Source organism: Cavia porcellus, unplaced genomic scaffold (genome assembly GCF_034190915.1).
Source record: "Cavia porcellus strain 051 isolate PalLab524CR breed Dunkin Hartley unplaced genomic scaffold, mCavPor4.1 scaffold_10, whole genome shotgun sequence".
NCBI lineage: Eukaryota > Metazoa > Chordata > Mammalia > Rodentia > Caviidae > Cavia > Cavia porcellus.
In genome coordinates this window covers 72,357,824-72,383,544 of record NW_026947493.1, presented here as the reverse complement: position 1 = coordinate 72,383,544, position 25,721 = coordinate 72,357,824, and the positions used below count along the sequence as shown (strand labels likewise).

Sequence of the window (25,721 nt, the reverse complement as noted above, 5' to 3'; positions counted from 1 at the left end):
CTCAAGAGACAGTCAGTGGAAATGAAAGGAAGATCAATGAAGGAAAGAGACTTAGGCTAAACTTGGTAGCAGTTCCAAACTAAGGTGGGCAGAGAAAAAGAGAGCAAGGATTCCAGACTGGGAGAGCAACAAGACTTAAAGCACAGAAAAGCCAATTTACAAAGGCTCTGTCTTGTCACCAGTTCAGACAAGGGAGGTTCACTTGAGACTTAGGCAGCTTCAAGAGACATATATCATGTAAATGTCTGAACTTGCTTTTATTTTCAAGCCTCTAGCCTTTCTACTTGCCTTTGTAGCAGTCCAAATATATATTGTATAGGGATCTATACAATAGTGAGTACGTGCCAATAACAATATTGGTGGCGTAAGTTATTTACACTGGAAAGCATAGACTTTGGTTATATTAGTTATTTATACTGACACTGAGGAACTGTACATGTGCCAAAATCTTGCTGACTTGAACCTAATGTTCACCAGAAATCACCTCCACCAACACAAATCGAAGTGTAGCCATCTTAGGCTTCATTTTCCTTACAGGCTCCTACTCCCCAATAATGTGCAACTCTAAGCATCATTAAAAATAATAAACTTACAATAACACCACCATATCAATTAACTCCCAATCAGTGGGATATGCTAGAAGATCAATTCATATTTGGAAATGAAAAGAATGAAGTATTTTATCTTGCCTTTGTGGATAAACGGTACTATTGAGTAACTAAATATTTGATAAGGAAATGCTTCTCTTCATAGAATACTGGCAGCTAACATATGAAAAAAGGAATGTTAAAAATAGAATATTAATGTCCACAATTGCTAATAAATTTAGGTATTATGCACCAATGGATTGATAATATCACAAAAAGAGAAATTTTCAGACATTATGTACATCCTCATGGAACAACACAAAACCTTTTACAAAGCAGCTCTGGATTAAAACAAACAAACAAACCTAAATCAGATTAAAGAAAATACTAATATATATGTAAAAAATACAGAGGACAGGGGCAGTGAAAACAGGGTTGCAGAAACTTCATTTAACTAAGGAACTCAGGTGGCCAAGATTCATGAGTTAAGGCTACTAGTAAACAAATTGTGGAATTTATTAGGAATTCCACCTACACCAAGGAGGTAGTGAGTATGATGTAGGATTAAAGAAATAATACTAAATTAAAAAGACCTCAAAGAGAAAGAAGGATCAAAAATGAGAGTGCCATTTTGAGAGCACATGATGAGAATAATGCTGCTACAATTCACTGTTTAAAGATATTTCAGCACTTTAGTAAGGAAGGGTGAAAAAAGGCAAGAGAAGGGAAAATAATGTGAACATGTTTAAAGACTGGAACAAATATACCAGTTATATGGAGAAACAGTCTTGGGAGTTAGATGTAAGTCAAAACTAGGGTGAGGCAGTTGAATCTGTGTTAATGTAACAGAAGACCGTTGAGGCTACTTTTCAGAGACTAGAACAGTGGAAGGCAGAGGGCTAGGGAGTTAAAGGAAAAAGAGGTATATATAAGCAACAGTTGCGGAGGTCAGATAATGTTCTTTTTTCTCTTCCATCTTAGCCTACTCCAAGTTGCTACCACAGCAGGGTATCTCCTAATTCCCTTCATTTTCCTCTGTACAAGAATTATGATGCAATTAGGCTCCATGAAGAAATTAAAAAACAATTAAATAACTGCCACTCTAGTGACTCACTTAGTGTAAACTAGTGCTAGCCCCTTATAGGCTCACCATCCCATGATCAACACCTGTGAGTCGCTGGGGTCAATTAACTAAGCAGCAAAGTACGGCCCTCCCAGAGGGTACTATCGCTAGCTAGGTTTTCAAAGACTTAAGTCCCTTAATTCTACAGTCCAGGAATGTAACATGCCTTACTGATGCATTGGTGGGAAATTTGTCACTAAAATTAAGACTTTCTGAATGAAATAAAGTTTATTTTAAAAAATTAGTTAAAAATCATTTTTTTCATTTCTTCCTAAAATAGAAGTTACAGTTGAAAAACTAACATTTAAATATGAAAGGTTTTCCTGCACTTTAAATTTTTAGTCCATTTTCTATTTGACATCCTGACATGAAGTTTACAGTTTTATTTGATACATCAAGGGGAAAGTAAACTATGATAATATTAATGCTGACACTGGAAACTGGACCCCATAAAGCCTAGGAAATGTAAACATCAAGGTTTTTATGGTTTTATTAATTTACAGTCCTTAAATGTAGAGGATAGTTATGGTATGGCTGTAAAATTGAATTAACTTAGTGGCTGGTCTCTAGTGCCTAGAAAATGGACTTTATCCCAATTCATAGAATGAAAAAGGGATAAAATGCAAAATACCAGGGAAATATTAAGAGAAACTAATTAACTAAAATTAGTTCCTGAAGCTCTTTTCTTTCACCTTGAATCTTCTTACATTTAAAAAGTATATTATCTAGGGATAATAGCAGATCCCTGCAACCTTGGTTACTTGGGAATCTAAGGCAGGAGGATGCCAAGTCAGCCTAGGCAATTTAGCAAGACTCTGAAAATTAAAAAAAAACTGGGGACATACTTTAATGCTCTCTGGCTTCAATCTTCAGTATAAATGGGGAAATTTATTTTATTTATTCTTCATTTTCTTTGGGTCACCTTTTTCAGGAATATTAAGTTTCTCTGAATCAGTCACCTTTAATTCCTATCTAGTAATAAATTTAATGAGAACAACATGAATGCAGAGCTCAACAAGAAAATTAAAGAAATTTAAAAAACAATATTTAGGAGAAAGTAGCTTAAAATTTCTACTCCATATTTATGAAGTCTTAATTTTACAGCATTTAAGTATACATTTTCATTTAAATCAAAGAAGTCTGTGGGAAAAAAATCCAAAAAACAAAGAAGTCTGTGAAGGTACAATAGTTTGGGATATTGAGGAATTTTTAAGCACAAATTAAAATCACTGTAACACATAAAACAGCACAAAAGTTAAGAAAATAGTATTTAGAAAAATATTATAACCCACATAGATTTTTTTTTATAATCACACAGATTTTTAAAACAAAAAAACAAATAGAACCAGAGATGGAAACAATCTAAAGCTAAAATGAAATTAGAAAAATTAAATACCATATTGTAAATAATGAACAAGTTAAACAGGATGAGATTAAAAATTAAAAAAAGACATCAGTGACCATGTGTTTTGACTATAGCTATGTGGATATTAAACCAAAGGTAATGTGAAATTGTATTCATAACTTTGTGTTTGATACAACCATGTTATTTAAATTATATGATGAAATATATGCACACTAATCATTAATTTACAACAAAATAAAAATGACTTGAGAATTTGTGTTGATTTGGCACTTTTATTCTTTGTTGTTATTTAAATGTCATTTCATGGCTACCGCAAGGTGTGGTTGCAAAATTTTTCTGCAAAAGAACAATGAAAAAATACCAGGGAGCTCCAATGTTTTTGTAAATGACCCTGAGTTAATTAGAAAAATCTGTACCCTTTCCAGTTCTTCTCACGTGTCAGCTCTCATAAAATTAAAAAAAAAAAATCTCATTTCAAAGTTAAGAAGTCCTATGGTTAACAAAACTTTTAAACTGGGATCAAGTGGACACATTCTTCCATTTCTGTGTGATGTCATACCAAACACTTTACAGCTGAATTTGAATTTGCAAGAGTATGAATGACTTTTCAATATAAGAAGTATCTGATTTAACACTAATTTTTTCTATGTAGGCGAACTTTGCTGGGAACAGGTGGTCCTGCTTTCAATTACGGAGGGCTAGCATGCCAGTGTGAGGCCTGGATTAGTTCACCTTCTCACGGGGAATTTTCCTCGGTTGGGAATGGATTTATTATGGCTTCACACATGGAATAGAGCTCATGTCAGCTGAGGGCAGTGACACATCATATGATTCAAATTAACCTGCTGTGGACTGTTCCGCAGGGCTTAGATTGTGTATTAAAATGACGACATTTTAAAAACAGCTTGAAAGAAACCAGGATTGCTGAACTGCAATGGTTCCAATTTGTTCCAACTAATCTATCACCTGCTGGAGATATTATTCTAGTGAGCTTTTGGTAGCTGCTGTTTTCCAGGTTTCTCCAAGCCACTGACCTTGCTAATGGGTATGATTGTTGCCTCTGAAGGAAGGAGGTGGGGGCTGGGAGAGTATTGAAGTTTTTAGAGTAGAACTTAGGTCTGGCCATTTGCCTAAGGTAATTCGAAATGAAGAGAGGAAATAAGGGAATACTCAAGAACTCTGAATTGGTTTTCCAAATACAAATTACAGAATTTGTATCACCTTATTCACAGAAAATAATTCCTAAAAAATAATTTTGAAAGGCTGGATTTAAGAACTTTTAAATTCACATTTTTAAAGAAAATTTAAGGTTAGGCAGTTATAATCACTATTTCCTTACATTTCAGGATCATAACTATTATCACGGTAGCCTAACTGAACAGCACAAAAAAAGCAGTAAGGCATTCTTGAAAATGATATGTGAATAGATGTATATATAGATTAAAAACTAATGGCAGACAAGTTTCTTAATGATAATACTTAATGAGAACATTACATAAGACACAAGCATTATTTGTAATGCCTTAATTATTATTTGTAATGCTTCTTGTTTTTCAAGTGAGGGAACAGCATGGAGAATAGTAAAGACTTTGTTTTCCCCCTTTTCAGCATAAATAATACCCCTGCTTAGAATCATATTATGTAAAATTTGAAAAAATTTTCATGAGTTGTCAAAAATCTATAAAATAGATAATACATTCAATATGTCAAAATCATTTTAATATTTTTTTTTCTTTTGGTACTGGGAATCAAACTCACGACCTTGTGCCTGCCAGGCAGCTGCTGTGCCACTGAACTGTATCTTTGACCCTTAATGTGTCTTGTTATTCTCATTTAAATAATGTTACTATTCCTTAAAGCTTCTTAATTTCCAAATTAACACAGAGTGGCAATCTGACAATATAATGACAGAAGTTAATAAAAGTACTTATAATGTACATTCTGCTTAATCTTCCACAATAAAAGCACTATTCTGAAAAAAACTCTTTTTTTTAAAAAAAATCAGGGATCAAACTCACACTTGCCAGGCAGGTGCTTATGCCACTGAGCTAAATCCCCAGCCCCTAAAAGCATTATTCTGCAAACTGTTCTCCTGTGCCCCGCAATTTCTGGAGCTGCATTCTCAAAACTATGACTGATGCTCTTAGAAAAGTCAGGTAAGACATGTAATCATATATACATACCACAGTCCTTAAATAACATTCACTTCATCTAAGAATTTGTTGAATTTCTTAACACATTTTCCAGAGATGCTTGAAATGCACCCTAAAGATTGAGCAGCATTACTTCAAAATAACTATTTCAATTCAATTACTTAAAAGTCTGAATTTCTGGGTATATTTTCACTATTACTGAATCGACATGAAATTAGAAATGCTAATTCTCAATTTGGAAAACTACCTTAAGAAACTTTAAGGTTTTGTATTAAGAAACACAGAAGTACAATTATCTTAAAACTCACATTTCTATTACATAATCATATCAAATACTGGAGGAATTAATATACAGTTTTTAGGTACTCATTGGTGTTTTTTTATGGTTCAATTTATTTGGTTGAGAATACGGTGCTGAATCTACCCTCGGTTTGCAGGTCCCTGTTCCTTTTACAAATAAATCAAATAGAAACTGCAAGACAATCAAACTCAGTGAAAGACTGACTAAAAGCAAAGGAAAGCTGAGACTCAATGAGAAATAAGAGGTAAATGAAGCTTCCATCACTCTTTTATGAACTAATCCTATTTCATCTGTTACAACATGTTAAGTCTTTCACATATGATTACTCTAAAATGAAATGTCCTACATCTGATATAATAAAAGAAAGCACTGTACCCTTTATCATCAGTTTCTAACATTTTTTCTGTTCTTTAAAACCATGTCCAGATATTTATCACAAATGGAAATAGTTCTCCATACTAGCACTGGAGGTATAAACATACAATGAACCAGGCCCAAAATAGGACCAAACATAGGTAGTTTCAGGCTCTGTTCAATCCAGACATCATAACTGGCCCTCTCCACCTACAGTCATGCATCACAGACAGGTGCACTGATGCACCAAAACAAATATACTCCATAAGGTCCACATATGGACACTTTCCTGGTCAAAATTCATGCTTTGCAGAGTTGACAGTATAACACAGTTGTACATTCTTAAAGAAAAAACAAATATTCCCTTGATGATAAATACATTCTAAAATACTGTGAAATGTAACAAGCAAAACTAAAATACAGTAATTTTTTTAAAAAAATACATAAAACTACATTTAAAAGAAGAATAACAGAAGAAGGAACAAAAGAATTTAAAAAATGGGAAAAGGAGATGCAGGAGAAAGAGAAGAAAAATGTGTATACTAAAAGTAATATAGTAGAGATATTAAGCTCTAGTCTTTGGAAATATAAAGACAGATTTTTCAATAGTTCTTTTACCACTATGAGTGTAGGTAATTTTCTTCACTTTTCTAAGAGTTAGCTTCTTTATTTATAATACAGCGTAAATTGTAGTGCCTATTTCTTGAGTTTTTATGAATATGTAAAGCACATTTGATATCGGTAGCTATGTTCTCAAACCAATTGCTTACTGTCTCAAGCACTTTCTTAAGCATTTGAAATAAGTGTACTTAATGATATGATCTAGTTATATATATATATACTATCCTATGTATGAACATCATTTATCCCATCCATCCTTTCATTCATTCTATTTTCTTCATATACAGATAAGAAAACTGAGACACAGAAGATAAGATCAATTGCTTAAAGGCACACAAGAGAAAAGCTAGAAATAAAATATTCTATCTTTAGCTTTAAGTCAGCTATTCTTTCACTACTTTTTGTCAGGCTAGAGGTAATTTTAAAGCATATTTATATTTGTCTCTTTATCTCTAAAGCAAGTGAACTAAGCATTGTTGGCAAAAAACATCAAAATTTCCAATACATCTTATATCCAATTTCTATAGTCACCTGGTCCATTAAGGAAGTCTTTAATTTGTAGTGTTATAAGGGATGGTGGTATACCGCTCTTACTGTCTGTTTCTCCAGGCACTGTCTGTAGCCACACAGTGCTGTAATCAAGCCCTTCAGGCAGCATCTTCCCAGGATCTGAAGGGACAAAATTAACATTAAAAACATCAGTTACCTTACTAACACCTCGTTTTGGTGTATGAATTTTTTGCAGTACTTAATAATTGTATTCATTGTGGAGAATTGGCACACGTACACAACACATTTCAATTCTTTCTTCCCTTTCCCTTCCCCTCTTTTCTTTCCAGCATCAGATACATTTATTTATAGGTTCTTATAAAGTTCAGTGTATGAATTTGGGGTTAACAAACAAACAAAAAATAGTTAAATAACTGCACAGAATCTTCACTGTTTCATTATTTGTGCACATATTGTATGAGTTACTTGTATGGAAAAAGATAAACTGTCTGTATGAAAGGGGGTCACAAACCCTTGTTTTCCAGTACTAGGCTAAAGAGAAAAAGACATTTTAAATCTCAATTCATATCATCTTTGAACAAAGGTAAAGTTTCTGCATTCTAAGCTACTGACTAGTAACAGTTTAATAGATGGATTTAAAAAATGACGTTGGAAACAAAGAAAACCCAGCAACCCTGTCAGCTTGAAAAAGGCACACACATGTTCAAAGATGCAGTGCATTAGGACTACTTAGGGGTTATTTGATCTGCTTCAGAGTTTCACCAACATTACAATCACTTTTTACTACTACGCTTTTGAAGTTACCTTCAGTAGCTTTCCCATAACCTTCTTTAATGATAAAACTCAATCTAGTTCCAATCTTGACTAAAAGGTGAGTTTTTCTATTTTGACACTTTTATGTTTAATGTTACGTATTTTTTACTTTTTCTGGTTAATACTGTATATTTTAAAGACACTATATTTTGGCTATTGGTATTAGCAAAATGAATTTGCTTTTTAATTCTTAGAAATACAGTTTTTTAAAAATTCAAATAGCTCTTTAAATAAAATGACTGCTGTGTCTTGGCATATAGTACAGTAGACTTAAAAATTTTCAAAATATTCAATTTTCTTTTTTTGTTTCATGACTCTTTTACTTTCTGTGTTTTAAAGATCTCTGACTGTCAATTTTATAGAGATATTTTTGCCATGGAGCCCATCTATTCCATTTTCAGTCTATTTGAAATGTGTTATTAAAGGGTTATTTATTTTAGGTTTTATTGATTGGATTGCTTTCAAGAATAGCATTTACATACAGTGTATTATATTCAACATATGGTTATATAGTATTACTGTCATATGTGAACTGGGCATATAAATTCTGCCTTGGAATTTGTATTTCTTGACCTTATCATGTGATCCTTATGAAATTTGGCACATAAGAACCTTTATATGATTTCAAAGAAAATACTAAAAGCAATTGATCGTGACGTTAGATCTATGTGGTAAAGATCAAACACTAGGCTAGTGCATTCTTCATTTTTTATATGATTGGTGAATTTAAAGCAATGAAAATATGCATAGTAGACCTTCTATACTAGTCTGTCTTTGAAATACAATGGTTAGGTCTGGAGAAAGGATTACAGCAATCTGATGCTGGTGCATGCTATACTCAGTGTGGGAGCTATGTAAATGACTAAGACCTGAGTATTTATTTCTAGGATCTCATTATCTAAATATCAAAAATAGTTTTTATTAAATAAGCGGTACTTGTTAGATTTACATGAGAAGACACAGTTTTTCATTTTGGAAAGAAAAAGTTAAGTAACAGAAAACAACAATAATTAATGAACAGAAACGAATTAAAATAAGGAACAAGTGAATTTTGTGTGTGTACGTGTGTGTGCGTGCATATTTGAGTGGGTGTCACTATGTCTTCTGTACTGGTCTTAAATTCACTATGTAGCTCAGGCTGACCCTCAACTTGTGATTTTCCTGCTTCAGCCTCCTGAGTGGTGGGGTTACAAGTATGAGCCATCACATCTGGCTAGATGATTATATTGATATAGAAGTATTAATATAATGTATAAAAATGGCAAGTAAAATAGGATAAGTAAAACAAGTAATAGGAATTGCATATTCCACTTGTATGGAGTATGAAAAAACTGTTATGTTTGTGGTATTGAAAAATACAATCCATTTATTATGCTTTTCTAGAGATAAGGAATCTAAGTAGCAGGGGAATGTGTATTATAGGTAAGTATGTGATTGTATGAAATATCAACAATTGTAAGACTCCAAAAGTAGAAAACATAAAACTGACATATTGTATATAACCATATAAAACTTTTACCAAAGGTTATCATGAATAAAAAGTCAAAATACAAAAGTGACAAAATTGCAACATATGTAATACTGACAGAAAAGATAACAATATAAGGAACTTACATAATGTGGATATCAATAGTAAAATTAGGGGACATTACAGTAAGAAATTAATAAAAGTATTAATAAGCAACACATGAAGAAAAGCAGATGCATATAAACGTGATTAAGTTTTAGCAAAAATGAACAAATAGTTTTTGTTTTTTGGTATCGAGAATCTAACTCAGTACCTCATGATTTCCAGGCAGGTGTTGTGCCTCTGAGTCATATCCTTGGCCCAACAAATATTTTAAGATACAGATTTTCATCTGTTAGCCTAAGACTAAAAAATTGGTAATGCCTGAACTGGGGGTTTATGATTACATGTCTACTCTTACGCCATAGTAGGCCTTTATGGGGCATATTTTTATAATACATATTTTCAATTATTTATCCTTTGATCCAACAAATTAACTTGTAGGGATTTATTCTAATGTAAAAAAACAGGCAAGTATATATGGATGTATTTCCTTTTGTATGCTAGTTGTTTTTCAGAAATATTCTGATGCTTTTTGCATGAACATTTTAAAAATCGATATGATAAAATATATTTACATTTATTTTCCCAACTTATCTCTAGGTAATTACAGATATTCTTATCATTTCTTTTTTGAGACAGATTCAGAATGGCCTTGAACATGCAACATACCCCAGGCTGACCTCAAACTTGCAGTTCTCTACCTTAACTTACTGGAGTATTGTGATTACAGGTTAGTACCGCCTAGGTCTAGTATTTCATAGATTCTGAAGCACTATAAAGTTTCATTTTAACTTTTAGCTGTTTAATCTTTATGGAGAGTACTGCTTTATGAAAAACAAGAAAAATATGTTCGGTTTCACTCTTTAGAATATAAAAATTAAAATTAAAATGAGAAAGAAAAGTTTCGTTCATTCAGTTAGATAAAAAAGATTGTAAATATTTTATTGAGAGGTGAAGAGAAGTGGATCCTCTAATGTATCATGGAAACGAATGTATCCATGCAGTACAGTATTTTTTCAGGGTTGAGGTGACTGCCAAAATTCTTTATGTCCATGGCCTTCAAATCAGAAAAGTCATCTGCAAAACTCTATCTTATAGAACTACTAAAGAATACATAGATAAATGTGCAGAGAAGTGAATTGTACTATCATTTAAATATTAAAAATATGGGAAATATAAAACTAAACATCTATTGAGAAATGGTAAAATAAATAATGGCTAAACTATGAATATTACATAGGATACTATGCTGCTGATAAACTAGAGTGAATCTCATGTACTAATATAGAAAAATTTCAGACAGTATTGCTTAGGGAATAAAACAGAAACAGGACACTAGGTTTAGTAAATGCTAGTCTAAGAACCTATCTTCATACATACATCCTACATACACACACACACACACACACACACACACACACACACACATGTCCAACTTATTTTTAAGCAGTGTAGGATGACCACCTTTGGAATGGTCCTAAACATAAGAAAATAATATGGACTTATCAGGAGTGAAAAAAAATAGGAGTCTACCAAGCATTTACAAAAATTAAGAAAAGGGGGAAAGCAAATAGTGTTTCAATAGGTATTTAATGTCTTTCCTTCATCAAAGTAAATACTAGGTGAACAACAAATTCTGATAATGTGTCAGAGAGGACTTTGTGCCTTTCTTATGGTAGAAGTTACAGGGCCTGGGCTTCTGGCACTCTGGCTCAAATACTGTCGTGGGGTAATTACGGGAACAGAGGAATTACCACGAGAGAAATGAACCAACTGCAATAGTAGGTAGCAGAATCAGAATTAAAAATTAAAACAACCATAAAAGTCTACAAAATCTCTCTAGAGAAATCAAAATTTTGATGACTTTCCCCAATAAAATATTAGAACAAATGACCTCAAATATATATCTAACTTTAGAGGATTGATAAAACAAAATAACCATAATTTTACACATCCAAAAAATACAGGTTTATGATAGATGACTATTCAATGTATTATAACTGGTATCTCCTAGTTTTGGCTAAAATCTCTACCTCATATATGTCTCGAGTCATGGTGTTGCTTAAAGAACAACAACAGAAAGGTAAGTCAGAATGCCAGAGAAACGGCTCAAGTTCCAAAGGTACCATTTAGTCTCTTACACTTAAGAGCTAGATACTAAGGAACATGATTTCTAGATTTCCTGTATTGTATTCATTCTAACTTCCCTTAATTACACCAACAGGATTAGCAAATGAGTTATATTCACATTCACCAGGTTCCATATATCTGGGAAAGCACCAGATAAATTCAGTTTAAAAGGGTTTATATATAGAGTAACAAACAGAATTGTTTCATAATCGAAAATCATTTAGATTTCTTCATACCTAGTAAACACTTATTTATCAAAGTATAGTAAACTCTAATAGAATAAACTGCTGATGTCAATAAGTACCTTTACACTGTTGTCCCTAAAAAACAGGACAAAGTTGTATCTTATAAGGAAGTAAATAGGTCAAAATAAATGACAAACAGCTCATAGCTATAAAGCTTTTTACAAAATGAGTCATAACTCACCTCAAAAAGACTCTGTTACAGACAAAGTTGCAATATTTGTTTTCCTTTTGGGCTGACCTGGCCTCCAAAAGACAATACTATTTTACTACAGCATGTCACAAAGAATATCCAAAGAAAAAATATACCAAAGCCTTAACTGAGTTCCTAGATTAATCAAGATACTGACTTTCAAAAATTTTGATTCAGACTCTATTTTATGTTATGATTAACCTGTCCTTTTTCAGAAAAACTTTACTTTTACTTATCTTCTTGGAAGAGTTTTCACTGACTATGATATAAGTGGTCTTTTAGAGTGATAACTGTATTTTGTTTTTTCTATGTGAAACAGACAATTATGGAATAAAGTACATTTTTTCTTGCCATTTGGAAGGAAACATAATAGAATACAGTCAACTCTAATGGGAACATATATATTTTATAATAAAGTTGAGTTTTTCACTAAGTAGTAAGGAAAAATTTTTCTCCACAGATTATAGTAATAGCTTTCTCATTTTAAGACTGATGCAACACTAAATATGCAATGAAGTCCAATTACTTTTACATTGGATACTTCTAAATATGCTACATGACACTGAGACATAAATTTTTTTCTTTTTTTTTTGTCTTTTTGAACAGAGTCTCACTATGCAGTCTAGGCTGGCCTTGAGCTTACTTTGTAGTTCAGGATAGTCTTGAACTTGCAAAGATCCTCCTGCCTCAGTCTCCCGAGGGCTGAGATTATAGGCATGTGCCACAAGGCCTGCCCGAAACAAAACTTTTAATGCTTTTTACACTATGAAAAAATAATTTTAAATTTAAAAAAACTGCCATAAAAGTCTGTTCACTTCAAAGTTAAGTACCTAGACTGAGACACCCCCCCCCCCCCGCATCATTCTCCTCCTCATGTTGCTTCTCCTCTCCCGTCTGGTAGTCTGGTACCTGGAATCCAACTCACAACCTGGCCCTTGCCAGTCAGGCGCGGTGCTGCTGAGCTATATCCCCAGCTTCCTCTCTTTTCTAGTGGTTACTTGCATCAATCATAGGCTTACATCAGACTACATAATAAGTGCCTTCTTCTGCTTGCTTTTGACATAGGAGTGCCTGGGAGAGGAAATGGCTAAGGAATGGTAAAAAGAAAAGGACATCCAGTAGTCATTTCCCTTCAGTTCCAGGCAAAGGTTTTGTTGTGGGGAAATGCTAGTAACCATAGTCGCAACAATGTTGTTTTCCCTTTCCTTATTGACACTTGCTTTTGTATTTCTGTGGACATGAGTACTAAACTAAATATGAAGCACTGCCAACAAAACTATAAACTTTTTTCTTTTTCTCCTTCAAATAAAATGTATTTGGAAAAGAAACTAAACCTCTGAATAGAAGAACGTTTTCATAAACCTGTGCTACTAAAAAAACTCTATTTCAAATTTAAGAACTGAGTCCTGAAAAATAAATCTTTGGTTAACTATGCTTTAGAGTATATAATTTTTCTTTTTTTTCCTTTTTTTTTTTTTTATTACTGGATACTGAACCCAAGGCTTCTGAACTGAGATACACCCCAATATGTTTCAAAAATTTGTAACTTTTGAGACAGAATTTTGCCAACTCATTAAATTGTCTAGGCTGGGCTCAAACTTGCAATTCTCTTACCTCAATTTCCCAGAATATGCTGAGATTAAAGGAATGATCCATCCATTTGTGTATGTGTGTGTGTGAGAGAGAGAGAGAGACAGTGTGAGAGAGAGAGAGACAGAGACAGAGACACAGACACAGACAGAGACAGAGAGACAGAGACAGAGAGAGGGACAGAGACAGAGACATTGCTATGTTGCCCAGGCTGGTCTTAAATTCCTGGGCTTAAAAATTCCCCTACCTCAGCCTCTACTGTAGCTGGACCACAGGTGCAAGCCATTTTCTCCAGATTTAACCACATTTCTCCAGCAAGCAAGTAAACTATCTAATCTGGGCATTACCTTCTTGCTACATTAATCTGATCTTATTGGTACCTGCAATCCTTAATAACTTCTTGTCCAATATTATCAATTTTTGAAAGGATACCTGATTAAATTCCCAATGTTAATGTTAGCATAATAGATGATATATGACTAAAATCAATGTTTTCCCAAACAATTATTAGCGTAGATTCAAATTTCAGTGATATTTTTGCTCTGATGTCATACTGAATGGACTGGATTTTTCCTTCTGATAGTAGCATATGATAAAAATATCATAATTTCTTCAGGAATGTAGTAAAACAAATGTTTGTGTGATGCAGCACTGGAAATAACCTAAAAATTTACTTCCGCTTCCATTCATCAGATCTACTGTGATTTTTAAAAATGAAATAACATGCTGCATTTTAATTTATTTTTTCATGAAATGTTTAGTGAATAGTTATAGGAGCTACAGGTACATTCTAGCCTACCATAACTAATGAAGCCATGCTGGTCTCACAGAACCAAGGCCATGTCTACATCTGCTCTTGGTCTGAGGAATACTGGCCTGTCATACTAATGAAAGAGCATTTAAATAGCTTTTGGTGAATGTTTGAGTGTAGAACTTGAAGGTGATATAGCATCCTATAAGAGGTTTGAGAAATAGTTACCAATCCAGGACACACTTTTAATGTCATAAAGCTTTCACACATTTTGTTCCATAGTAGTTTATAACATGAGCCAAAGTGTGGAGTGATATAGTTAGATCTTAGTATAAGTCCTGAACCCTTTAGGTAAATATGTTTCTAAAATAAAAGTTGTGAAATATTATGTAAAATAATGTATGTAAATTGGTTTTAAAGGGACTTGTCATGGTAAGAATTAAGCAACATTTTAGCCTAACTATAAACAAAGTGAACATGTATAGTTACTTTGTCAATTGTCTACTTTTCCTGTTTTAACATCTCCCATTTAAAATAAGAGAAATATAATGTCATAATGGTTTATGTCTGTGGCTTCCAGGCCTCATGAGTTTGCATTGTGCATTTGTGATTGGTTCACTGTCTAGTGCTTAGATTGATGCTGTCAGTGCTACATCCACATAGGGGTGGAGCCAGGATGTAACCTAATGGCAGGAAGAAGGTGTGCCTTGCTCTCTGCCGGTTCCTGCTTGCTGTTTGCAGCTGCCATGAACTGCAGCTCTGCCATGCCACCCTGCCTTGAAGCCAACTGAATATGTACTGAAATCTCCAGACACTGTAAGAAATAAACCTTTCCTTTCCCAACTTTGGGCTTCAGCAGTGAATAAAACGCAACTAAGACATATAACAAAAGTGGTAAAAAAATTTTTTTAAAGCTTCGGTCACCAGTAGAAATTATACCTGGTTTTAATCTTAAACTGCTCAGCCTTTATATAAGTGTGGAGACTTCAAACAATATTCAACGTATTTTACTTCCCTAGTAGTACTTCTAGCCATAGACCTGATAATTTCCTTCTACTTTGGTTCTAATGATTATCAAAGTTGCTTTCTTTTTTTTTTTTCTTTTCTTTCCTCCCTTCCCCTGCTCCCACCCCCAGGTTTCTCTCTCAGTCTCTGTCTCTTCACCCTGCCCCTTGGTGTGTGTAGTACTTAGGATTGAACTCAGGATTTCCACAACAAGCTACATTCCTAACCCTTTTGTTATTTTTTATTTTGGGACAAGGTCTTGCTAAATTGCTAGGTTGTACAAACTGATCTAGAATTTAGGATCCTGTTGACTTAGAAGCCCAAAGTGTAGGAATTTCAGGTGTGTGCCACCTCTCCCAGCTCAGAATCACATTCTCATCTCCTTTCCTATCCTTTAGAGGCATGTTGAACCAAGAAATCAGTGATCTGCAAGCCAAAGCATCCTGCTCTCCATTTTCTAACCAGAAGTTTAAAACAGGTTAGGTATATAAACCTCTGCACAAATAGCCTGAATGAAATGAGACTTTACAATACTTTACCAATAAACATGAGAAGTAGATCAGGATTTCAGTTTCACAGAGAAAAACCAAGCAAACGTCACAGTTAGCCAGAGTAGGGTGGGAGAACATACATAAACAGGAATCAGGGTAGCAGGAGAGCACTGGGAGTCTTTGCTCTCCTATCCTTTCTTTTGTTTGGAGACATGATTTTTAAAAAATTTTAAAACAAAAAAAAAATAAAAATGATGATGCAGAATTTCAAAACAAAATAAAAAGAGATTGCAATAGTTAATACAGGGCAGGTGTGGTGGCTCATGCCTGTAATCTCAGCACTCCGGGGGCTGAGGCAGGAGGATTTGTTGCAAATTCGAGGCCTGCCTGGGCTACAAAGTGAGTTCAAGGTCAGCCTGATATGCATAATGAAACTGTCTCAAAAAACAAACAAACAGGGGCTGGGGATTTAGCTCAGCGGCATAAGCGCCTGCCTTGCAAGCAGGCAGTCATGAGTTCGGTCCCCGGTACCGATTAAAAGGAAAAAGACAAAAACAAACAAACAAACAAACAAACCTAACCCAAACCAACAAGATGAAAAAACAATGGTTAATACATTTCATATTGCTATCTTCAAAGTAGCTGCTCAGATTACAAGATATAGGCATGAAAAGGATCAAATAATGAAAGCACAAACCATTCTTTCTGACAAGCTAACACAGATTAGTAGTATACTTATCTATCATATATATTCATATGATATATAATTATATATCATATACATGTTACACATAATTTATTATAGTTATATATTAGTTGTGTATATATATATACATGTTATCTCTTTTCCCTTCTTTATTTTCTCTTTCCCTATCCCAGTTTTTGCCTTTTGAGCAGTTTCTTCCCTTTTCTTTCACAATATCTATTGTACATTTCGGATCTTACTCTTTCAGTTTTTTACACTACAGAGATAACATGTTGCAGGGATGGTTCAACATACAAAAATCAATAAATATACTACACTATATCAACAGAGCCAAAGACAAAAATCAAAAGATTATCTCAATAGATGCAGAAAATATTTTTGATAAAGCTCAACACTCATGCATGATAAAAACCCTACAGAAAATTAGAATAGATGGTATCTACCTCAATCTGATAAAAGCTATATATGACAAACCAATAGCCAACATCATACTAAATGGGCAAAAACTGAAAACTTTCACTCTTAAATCCTAAACAAGACATGAATGTCTGCTATCACCACTCCTATTTAATATAGTTCTTGAAACATTAGCTAGAGCAATTAGACAAGATAAAAAGAATAAGGATAGAAATGGAAGAAGTTAAATTATCATTATTTGCAGATGACATGAGACTCTACATAGAAGACCTCAAAAACTCCATCAAAAGACTATTTAAGAGTTAATAAGCAAATTCATCAGTGTAGATGATGTGTTTTAAGCTTTAAGCAGATGTGTTTTAAGCTTAACTCTTTTATGTTCAGCCAAAACCCAACGGTGTTACTTAATAGAACTTGTAGAAAATTTGAAGGAAAACATTTTGGAGGACCTGCCACACTAAATCTATTTGCCTCTATCCATGCTGTTGAAACTTCCAAGGGAACTCAGTCAGAACTACAACTGTGTTTTGACTATATCAATGGCTCAAAGTACAGTTCCTGCCATGAAAGGTCACATCAAGACAATCACCTCGTGGGCACTGGACATGTAAAAGGCAAGGCTCTAAGGTTTTTAATTTTAATTTTAAATTTTACTTATTTTTTATCATTGGTGTATACTTGAAATTTATTTACTTTCATCTTTATCATTTAGTGTATTTTTTATCATTAGTGTATCTTATAATAGCTACATTAATTTGGGGGAATTGGTACATGTATATAGCATATCCTAATTATTCTTAAACACTTCTTTTATGACTCAGAGTTGAAATGGCTATTTTCTTTTTCTTTTTAAAAAAGGGGCACTGAAGCAAATGTACTTGAGTAAGCCTCTGTAATACGTGAAAATTACATTGTGAAGGAATATAGATCTATGAAATACTACATTAATGTCAGGAAAGGAAAATCAATGAAGAAAGAAACTCAACTGCTCTGAATGCAGGGTAAATTGCAGTAACTCCTTGTGAACCATTCTACCTAGCCTCCATAAGCATTTTTTCCCTGTGCTCTGAAACTCTGAATCTACTCTGCACCTCATAAGATATGATGGAAAGGGCAAGCGGAGATTTCCTGTCTTGAAATCCCAGATCTGCAGCCTACAGGAATAGGAAAAGGAAAGGATTAAAGTGTTACTGGGATGTTTGGCTATCACTGTTCCCTGGTCTGACTTTTAGGACCAAGTCTACATCTTTTTGGAAGGAAATATTTTTTCTACTTACTAGGGCTAACCAGTGGTTAATGAATGAAACATTGATACAATGAATTCCTTTTATTTTCTGTCCTGTTTTCCATTTTCATGATCTTTTCACTTGGTTGTTTTCATGTTAAATTCTATGGTGGGCTTCAAATATTTTACACGATAATGTGATTAAAACTCAGTACAAGTTAAAATAGTAACTGTAAAAAAAAATATAGTGGCATATCCAATGATGAACTTAATCCTAACTGTAACCCTCTGTTTTGGTCTACACAAAGTCTGAGTTCTGTAACACTAAAAACAATTTAGCCTCTTTAAATGAATTCCCCATTCTTCATTTTACATAGATGCTGATAAAAATAAAAACAGGTATCCCAATACTTATGAAACAAATCATGTTCAAAAGTGAGGATTTATTAAGCTTTCCTTCCCTGTAAGGACAGAAATTTGAACTTACAGTTGAATAATGTTGTGTATTTCCAAAGAATTTCATAAATATCTCATCTGGAGCTCAGATTAATGTACTGAATTACACAGACAAATATTATTTTATCCATTTTAGAGACAAAGAAATTAAAGCACCAAGAAATGGCAGTTATCTGTATCAAAGAGCTTTGGCAACAGAATCAAGACTAAAAATCAAGTTTTTTTTTACTTCCTTTCTTTAATATAACATTTCCCCAAATGACTGGGTCATTTTTTATTTAACCTTCTCATCACCCTTCTCCCTGAGTGATTCACTACAGTGCTTCTTATTTAAGAGACTGACTTACTTGCTGATGCCTGTCAAAGTAAAGAATTTTGTTTCAAATTATTGGACAGCAAGAATGTTCCCAGCAGCTAAATTTTCAGATGAATGTTCAAGTTGTGATCATTGTGACACAAAAGTCACAGGTTAATTCTAAGCCTTTCCAGGGACATTAACAAAATCTTTAATTCTAAAGAGACATGTAACTCAACCCTCTCCTTAAAGTAAAAAATAACTAAATGAAATCAAGATATGATTTATGAGGTGTAAGAAGCTAGTTTATGATTTTTCAACTGTTGGTTTACTCAAATATCCTTGGCACATTTTTTGCAGACCTATTTATAGAAGGGTAAAACAGTTGATTATAGCAGCTAAAAATTTTTAAACTATACAACAGTTATAATTATACTTCAGTTATGTGAATATTTTCCTTTGACCAATTACAACCACTATTTTAAAGGTGGTGACAAAAGCAATTAACAATAATATTTTCATTCACTAAGCTTTATGTCCCACATTTAGCTAAGAATTTCCTCCCTAGGAGGTTGCTAGGAGTATTATCCTATACTATGGATAAGGAGACTGAGGCTTAGTGAGATTAACTTGTCCAAGGTCAACTAGATGTGAACAACAGAATGGGGATGGGATGAAAACTCGGACTTCATTATCTCCAAATCTACAGCTCTCTTTGGACTCTATTCCATATTTTTTTAAAGTGAACCTTAAAGTCCTACCTCACATTATAAATGAAGAAAATGAACTATACTACAGATATTACATCTAGAGTGTACTGTCTGACATAGTGTGTTATTACCTGCTTTTTTGGTATGATACGTTCTAATAATCTTTAACTTCTGTATTTTAGTGTAGCTGATGTTTGAAAGTTACAATCAGCTAAAGAAGTTGTAAGTGGATGAAGCAATTATTTGCAATTGATTTCTTTGTTAGCTGCTAGCACACATTAATGGGTAATAAGATACTTAGGCTGGCTATATGCTAAGGAAGTGTGGTGGTTGCTTAAGTTTCTCCAGGGTGGCTGCACTCCTTCAGAATTGACCAGATGGCACAGTCATTTTTTCAAAAACAAACAAAAAAGCCCTACACAAATAAGAAAAATGACATTTTGAGGCTGCCTTTGGCTGCATATTCAAGTCATGAGGCAATTTCAAATCTGGAGTTCATCACCTTAAACAAAACAAATATCAATTTTTAAATATTTATAAACACAACTAATACAATTATGTTAAAAAACAATTACATACATCTTTATTTAAATGAGAACTGCCAGTAATACAGCTGCTATATATAAAAGTGCTGGCAGAAGATCTTCGAGGTTTCTACAGGTGAAAAGGGCATAGAAAAGATCATTGCCATATTATTTTACTATTTTAAAAACCTGTTAACTTACAGATATATTATCTTTTTGGTTGAGATGGAAAATCATTTGCGGTACAGCATTATTAATAACTAAAAGAGAAATTCAGGCTAATAATTTAACCTGCAGTTTTAAATTAAGGAAATAAAACAGTGCTATATATACTTATAGTTAGCATAAAATTAAATCGTTAAATTATTCAGACTGAGGATTACACTATAATAATAATTAAAAGAATAAATAATTGTTATTTTATCTCATTTTAGCTTCCTAAACAGATGCAGTTAAGATTCCACTAGTCATCTATGCTGGGTAGAAGCTCAAAGAATTTAAGCGATGTGTATCTATATCCTCATCTATATTTATATCTGTATAACTCACATGTGCTGAGGAGGGTATATGTCTATATACATACAAGAAGGACAATTTCACAGCATTTCCTCTTTTAAACTGACTTTTATAAGGTATGAAAGAAAGCCCTAAGGAGCACATAGAGAGAATGCCACTGCTGCCCTTGGAGTACTTGGGCATGTTCTCTGCTTCATAGTGACATGGACAGAATCAAGTTAATGCTGACAACTCCTAGGGAGGAGTAATTATTTATTGTAAGATATCTAAGTGACCTGTGCTCCCAGATGTAAACGTATAAAAGTATCACTTTTGGCAGAAATCTTGTATTGAGTTTCTCAAAAAACCAGGTCCTGGTAAATGAACTAGAAGATGTGACTTTAAATTTATAGAATGTCTGGTGTCACCAATAATGGAAAAAGCTCACTGCCGCCTAATTCTCTGGGCTCCTTACAATAATAAAACACCCTACAAATATTACCAAAAACAAATAAATCCCACTGTACTCTGAAAAGCAAATAAGAATACAAATTGGGAAGAAGAGTCATACTTGTGGATATGACACATATGGTGATGAGTACCCCAGTTGGTTTTGGTGTTTTCTCCTTTCCCTTGCAATTCTAAGTTGACAGCCCTAAGCAGGGGTGCAGAATGACAACAAGGAGAGAGCCAAAATGCCAACAGAAATTCACCCTGAGAACTAACCATACTGCTTTAAGACTGTGGAGGAAACACTAATTTTTTCCTTTGTTGTCTTCTCTTTTTCTGCCCCCTCATCCATTTTTGGCTTTTCTCTGAGAGTTGGGTATGTGTATGTGTGCACAGAGTGTGACAGCTGTTCTACAGTGGAAGTGACACATGCCTCGAAGACTTTAAGTGGCTATTACAACTGTATTTCATGAGATAAATATACTTGAAGCAAATAAAAATAAAGAAGTTTTCAACACCAATGATAAAAGACAGAAATTTTAGAACTGAAAAATTCAATAGAAATTATCCAGTCTGAAGAACAAGGGTGAAAAGAGAAAAAATGAGAAAGTCTCAGAGATCTCTAAGACAGCATAAAACTTAGCACTGGAATCCCAGATGGAATGAACAAAAAGAATGGTGTAAAAACAAAACCTGATGAAATAATGGCCCAAAGTACCCAAATTTAGTAAAAACAAAAATACAAATTTACAGAATCAAAAAGTTCAGAGACTCCTATACAGGATAAATTTAAAGAAACTAAGCCGAGATATGTCAGTAACAACCTAAATAAAACCAATGGAAAAAAAAGTCCTGAGTAATTACAGATGAATTACACACAAACACACACACACCACAGTAGAATGAACACATTTCTCATCAGCAAATCGAAGAGTACCTCTAAAGTTTATATCTTACAAAAATATCTTTTAGGAATGAGACAGGGAAACAATGCCTTTCTCAGATCAAGGAAATCTACAAAGCATGGCTTAGCAGCACCACTCCTGAAAGAAATGCAAAAGAGAGTTCTTTATGCTGAAGGAAAATGTATCTAGGGGAAACATGATCTTCAGCAATGAAAGAAGAGCAGTGGACATGGCAAATATCTGGGAATGTAATAGACTAGTGTTTGCTCTTCAGTTTTTAGAAGTAGGTAGGATTACTTAAGCAAAGATTAAAACCAAAATAAGCCATATATTAGCTGACATAACATGTAATATGTAAACATAGAGGACTTGAATCATCCCATGCATACTATCTGACCATAGTGAAATGAAATCAAAAATCAACAATAAGTCACAAAAACCACATTAACACATGGAAATTAAACAACACCCTTCTGAATAACCAATGGGTCATAGAGAAAATTAAAGATGAATAAACAATATTTATGTAATTAAATGATGATGCCATCACAACATACTAAAACTTATGGGACACAATGAAAGTAGTCCTGCAAGGGAAATTTATAGTGATGAACTCACACATTGGAAAACAGAACGAGCTCAAATAACCTAATATTGAGCCTCAAATTTCTAGAAAAAAGAAGACTGAATCAAATACAAAGCACATACATGGAGGAAATACAAAAATAAGAGCAGAAATTAATACAATAAAGACTAAGAAAATACAGAGAATCAATGAATTGAAAAGTTAGTTTTTGAAAGAATAAATAATTGATAAATCATTAGCTAAGATCATCAAAAAGAGGAAAGAAAAAACATAAATTCAAGGATCAGGAATGAAAATGGGAAATCACAACAGATCCCACAGAAATCCAGGAGATCATCAGTACCTACTATAAGAATCTATATTCTAATAATTTGGAAAAACACAGAAGAAATGGACAGATTCCTATATACAATAATTATCTATAACTAAATCAATAAGTTACAAAAATTCTAAATAACCTGATATCAGCCACTGAAATTGAAAATATAATTTAAAAATTTACCAACAAAGAAAAGCCCAGACCTTGACAGATTTACTGTAGAATTCTACAAGAAATTTACCTAAATACTAATTAATTTCACTAATGCTGAAACTCTTTAAAGAAACTGAAAGGACGCATTACTTCCAAAATCATTCCTTGAAGTATTACCCTGATTCCAAAACCAGAGAAGAATACAATCAAAAAACAAAACTACAGGCCAATCTCCATAATGAACATTGATGCAAAAAACCTTATTCAGATACTGGTAAACAGAATAGAGCAAATCATCAAGAAGAGCACATACTATAACCAAATAGGATTCATCCTATGGATGCAGAGATGGTTCAACATACTTAAATCAATAAATGCAACACCATATTAGCAGAACCAAAGGAAAAAAACCACATGATCATCTCAATAGATGCAGAAAAAGCATATGCCAAAGACCAGCACCATTGATGATAAAAACCTACAGAAAATTGAAATACATGTAACTCAATCTTATAAACCTATCTACGACAAACAGAAGCTCATATCATATTATATAGTCAAAAACTTAAAAACACTTATTCTAAAATCTGGAAAAAGACAAAGATGTCCCTTTATCAAAACTCCTATTCAGGGGCTGGAGGTTTAGCTCAGCGGCAATAAGCACCTGCCTTGCAAGCAGGCAGTCGTGAGTTTGATCCCCGGAACCGATAAAAAGGAAAAAGACAAAACAAACAAACAAACAAAAAAAAAAAACCTCCTATTCAATACCATTCTGGAAACATTAGTCAGAGTGATTAGACAAGAGAAAAAAATAAAAGCAGTAAGTATAGGAAAGCAAGAAGTTAAATTATCATTATTTGCAGATGACATGATCCTCTACATAGAAGACACCAAAAACTCCACCAGAAAACCTGTAGATTTAATATCCAAATTCAGTAGAGTAGTATAGCAGGATACAAAGTCAGCATTCAAAAATCAATAGAATTCCTGTACAAAGCAACAAACTCAGAGAGAGAGAGAGACAGAGAGAGACAGAGAGAGAGACAGAGACAGAGACAGAGACATTAAGAAAAGCATACCCTTCACAATAGCATCTACAAAAATGAAATATTTAGAAATCAGTATAACAAGGATATAAAAGATCTGTACAGTGAAATTACAGTATCCTAAAAAAAGAGGTTGAAAAGGATGTCATAAAATGGAAAGATAGCTGTTACTCATGGATAGAAAGAACAAACAGAGTGAAAGTGGTCACACTCTTGAAATTGTTATCCAGATTTAATGCAATTCTGATGAAAATATCATTAATATACCTCACAGAACTGGAGAAAACATTCCTAAAATTCATTTGGAACCAAAAGAGACCTAGAAAGCAAAAGCAATTCTAGGCAACAAGGGCAAGACAGGGCATCACGATCCCAGACCTAAAATTATATTATGAGGCCACTTGTCCTTCATACAAAAGATTGATATCTAGAACATACAAAAACTGAAACAAATCATACCCCAAAATTCAAAGATCCAATTCAAAAATGGACATATGAGATGTATACATACTTCTCAATGAAGAAACAGAAATCGCAAATAAACACATTAAAAAATGTTTAGCATGAGATGCCAGCCCCTTCTGGAACATGGGCTGGGAGATAAGAAAAGCCAAGATTTTCCCCTCCCACCCTGTAAGTGACCAGTTGATCTTGAGAAACACAGGCTGAGATGATAGCTATTGAAGGAAAATGCAGGTTAATGTTTGCTGTTTCATTGACTTTGCAGGCCTAAAGCCAGTATTCTGATCATCTATTTAGAGGATAACAATACGCAATATAGCACTTAAGGGAGATCTCTGTCTGAAGTTAGTGGCCATTGTTGATTCCCTATTATCTTGTTTTGAAGTCCTGTATGGTTTTCATTGTTTTGTTTTGTTTTATTCTGTTTTGTTTTGCTGATTTTATTATATCTGATGGCATGGACAGCTATTTCAAAGGTAACAAAACATATTATAGTAGCCATTTTGGATTTACTTTGTGTTTTGAAGTCTTGTATTCTTTTTTTGTTTTTATTGGTTCTATTCTGCTCTGTTTTGTTTGATTTTTCTATGTCTGAAGGTATGGCTAGTATGGTAACCATGGTTGATTTTCTGTTATCTTGTTTTGAAATCCTGTATTTCATTTGTGTTGATTGGCTTTACTCTGTTTTATTTTGCTTGCTTTTATTCTCTTTAAAATAAAATATTCTTAAAATAACAAAAAAAAGTTCAACATCATCGGTTATTGGAGAGATACAAATTAAAACACTGAGATTCCATCTCCGCCAGAAAGAATAGCTATCGTCAAATAAACAAGCAATAACAAATGTTGGTGGCTGTGGGGAAAAATAAACCCTTTCCACTTTTAGTGGGAGTGTAGACTGATGTAACTGCTATGGATATCAGTGTGGAGATTCCTCTAAAAACTAGGATGTAGAGGTTCCCTCTGATCCAGCAATTCCCCTTTTGGGTATCTTCATAGAGAATTAAAAACATCATATCACAGCATATTCTGTGCACCCATGTTTTCTAGCAGCACAATTTGTAAGAGCTAAATCTTAGAAACAATCCAAATTCCCATCAACTGAGGAATGCATAAAAAAGTGGTTTTTGTATATAATAGAGTACTACTCAGCCATAAAGAAGGATAAACTG

The 25,721-nt window shown here is 33.5% G+C and overlaps 1 protein-coding gene across 7 annotated transcripts in view; it reads right to left on the bottom strand.

Annotated features, from left to right (window-relative positions):
• The window catches only part of Vps13b (vacuolar protein sorting 13 homolog B), a 683,809-nt gene that overhangs the window by 185,809 nt on the left and 472,279 nt on the right, over window positions 1-25,721 (bottom strand). For all 7 annotated transcript variants that reach the window (XM_063257835.1, XM_013143877.3, XM_003479878.5 and 4 more), the window contains one exon: window positions 7,037-7,174. In XM_063257835.1, the coding sequence (XP_063113905.1) occupies window positions 7,037-7,174 (138 nt within the window). The remainder of the gene's footprint in view (window positions 1-7,036; window positions 7,175-25,721) is intronic.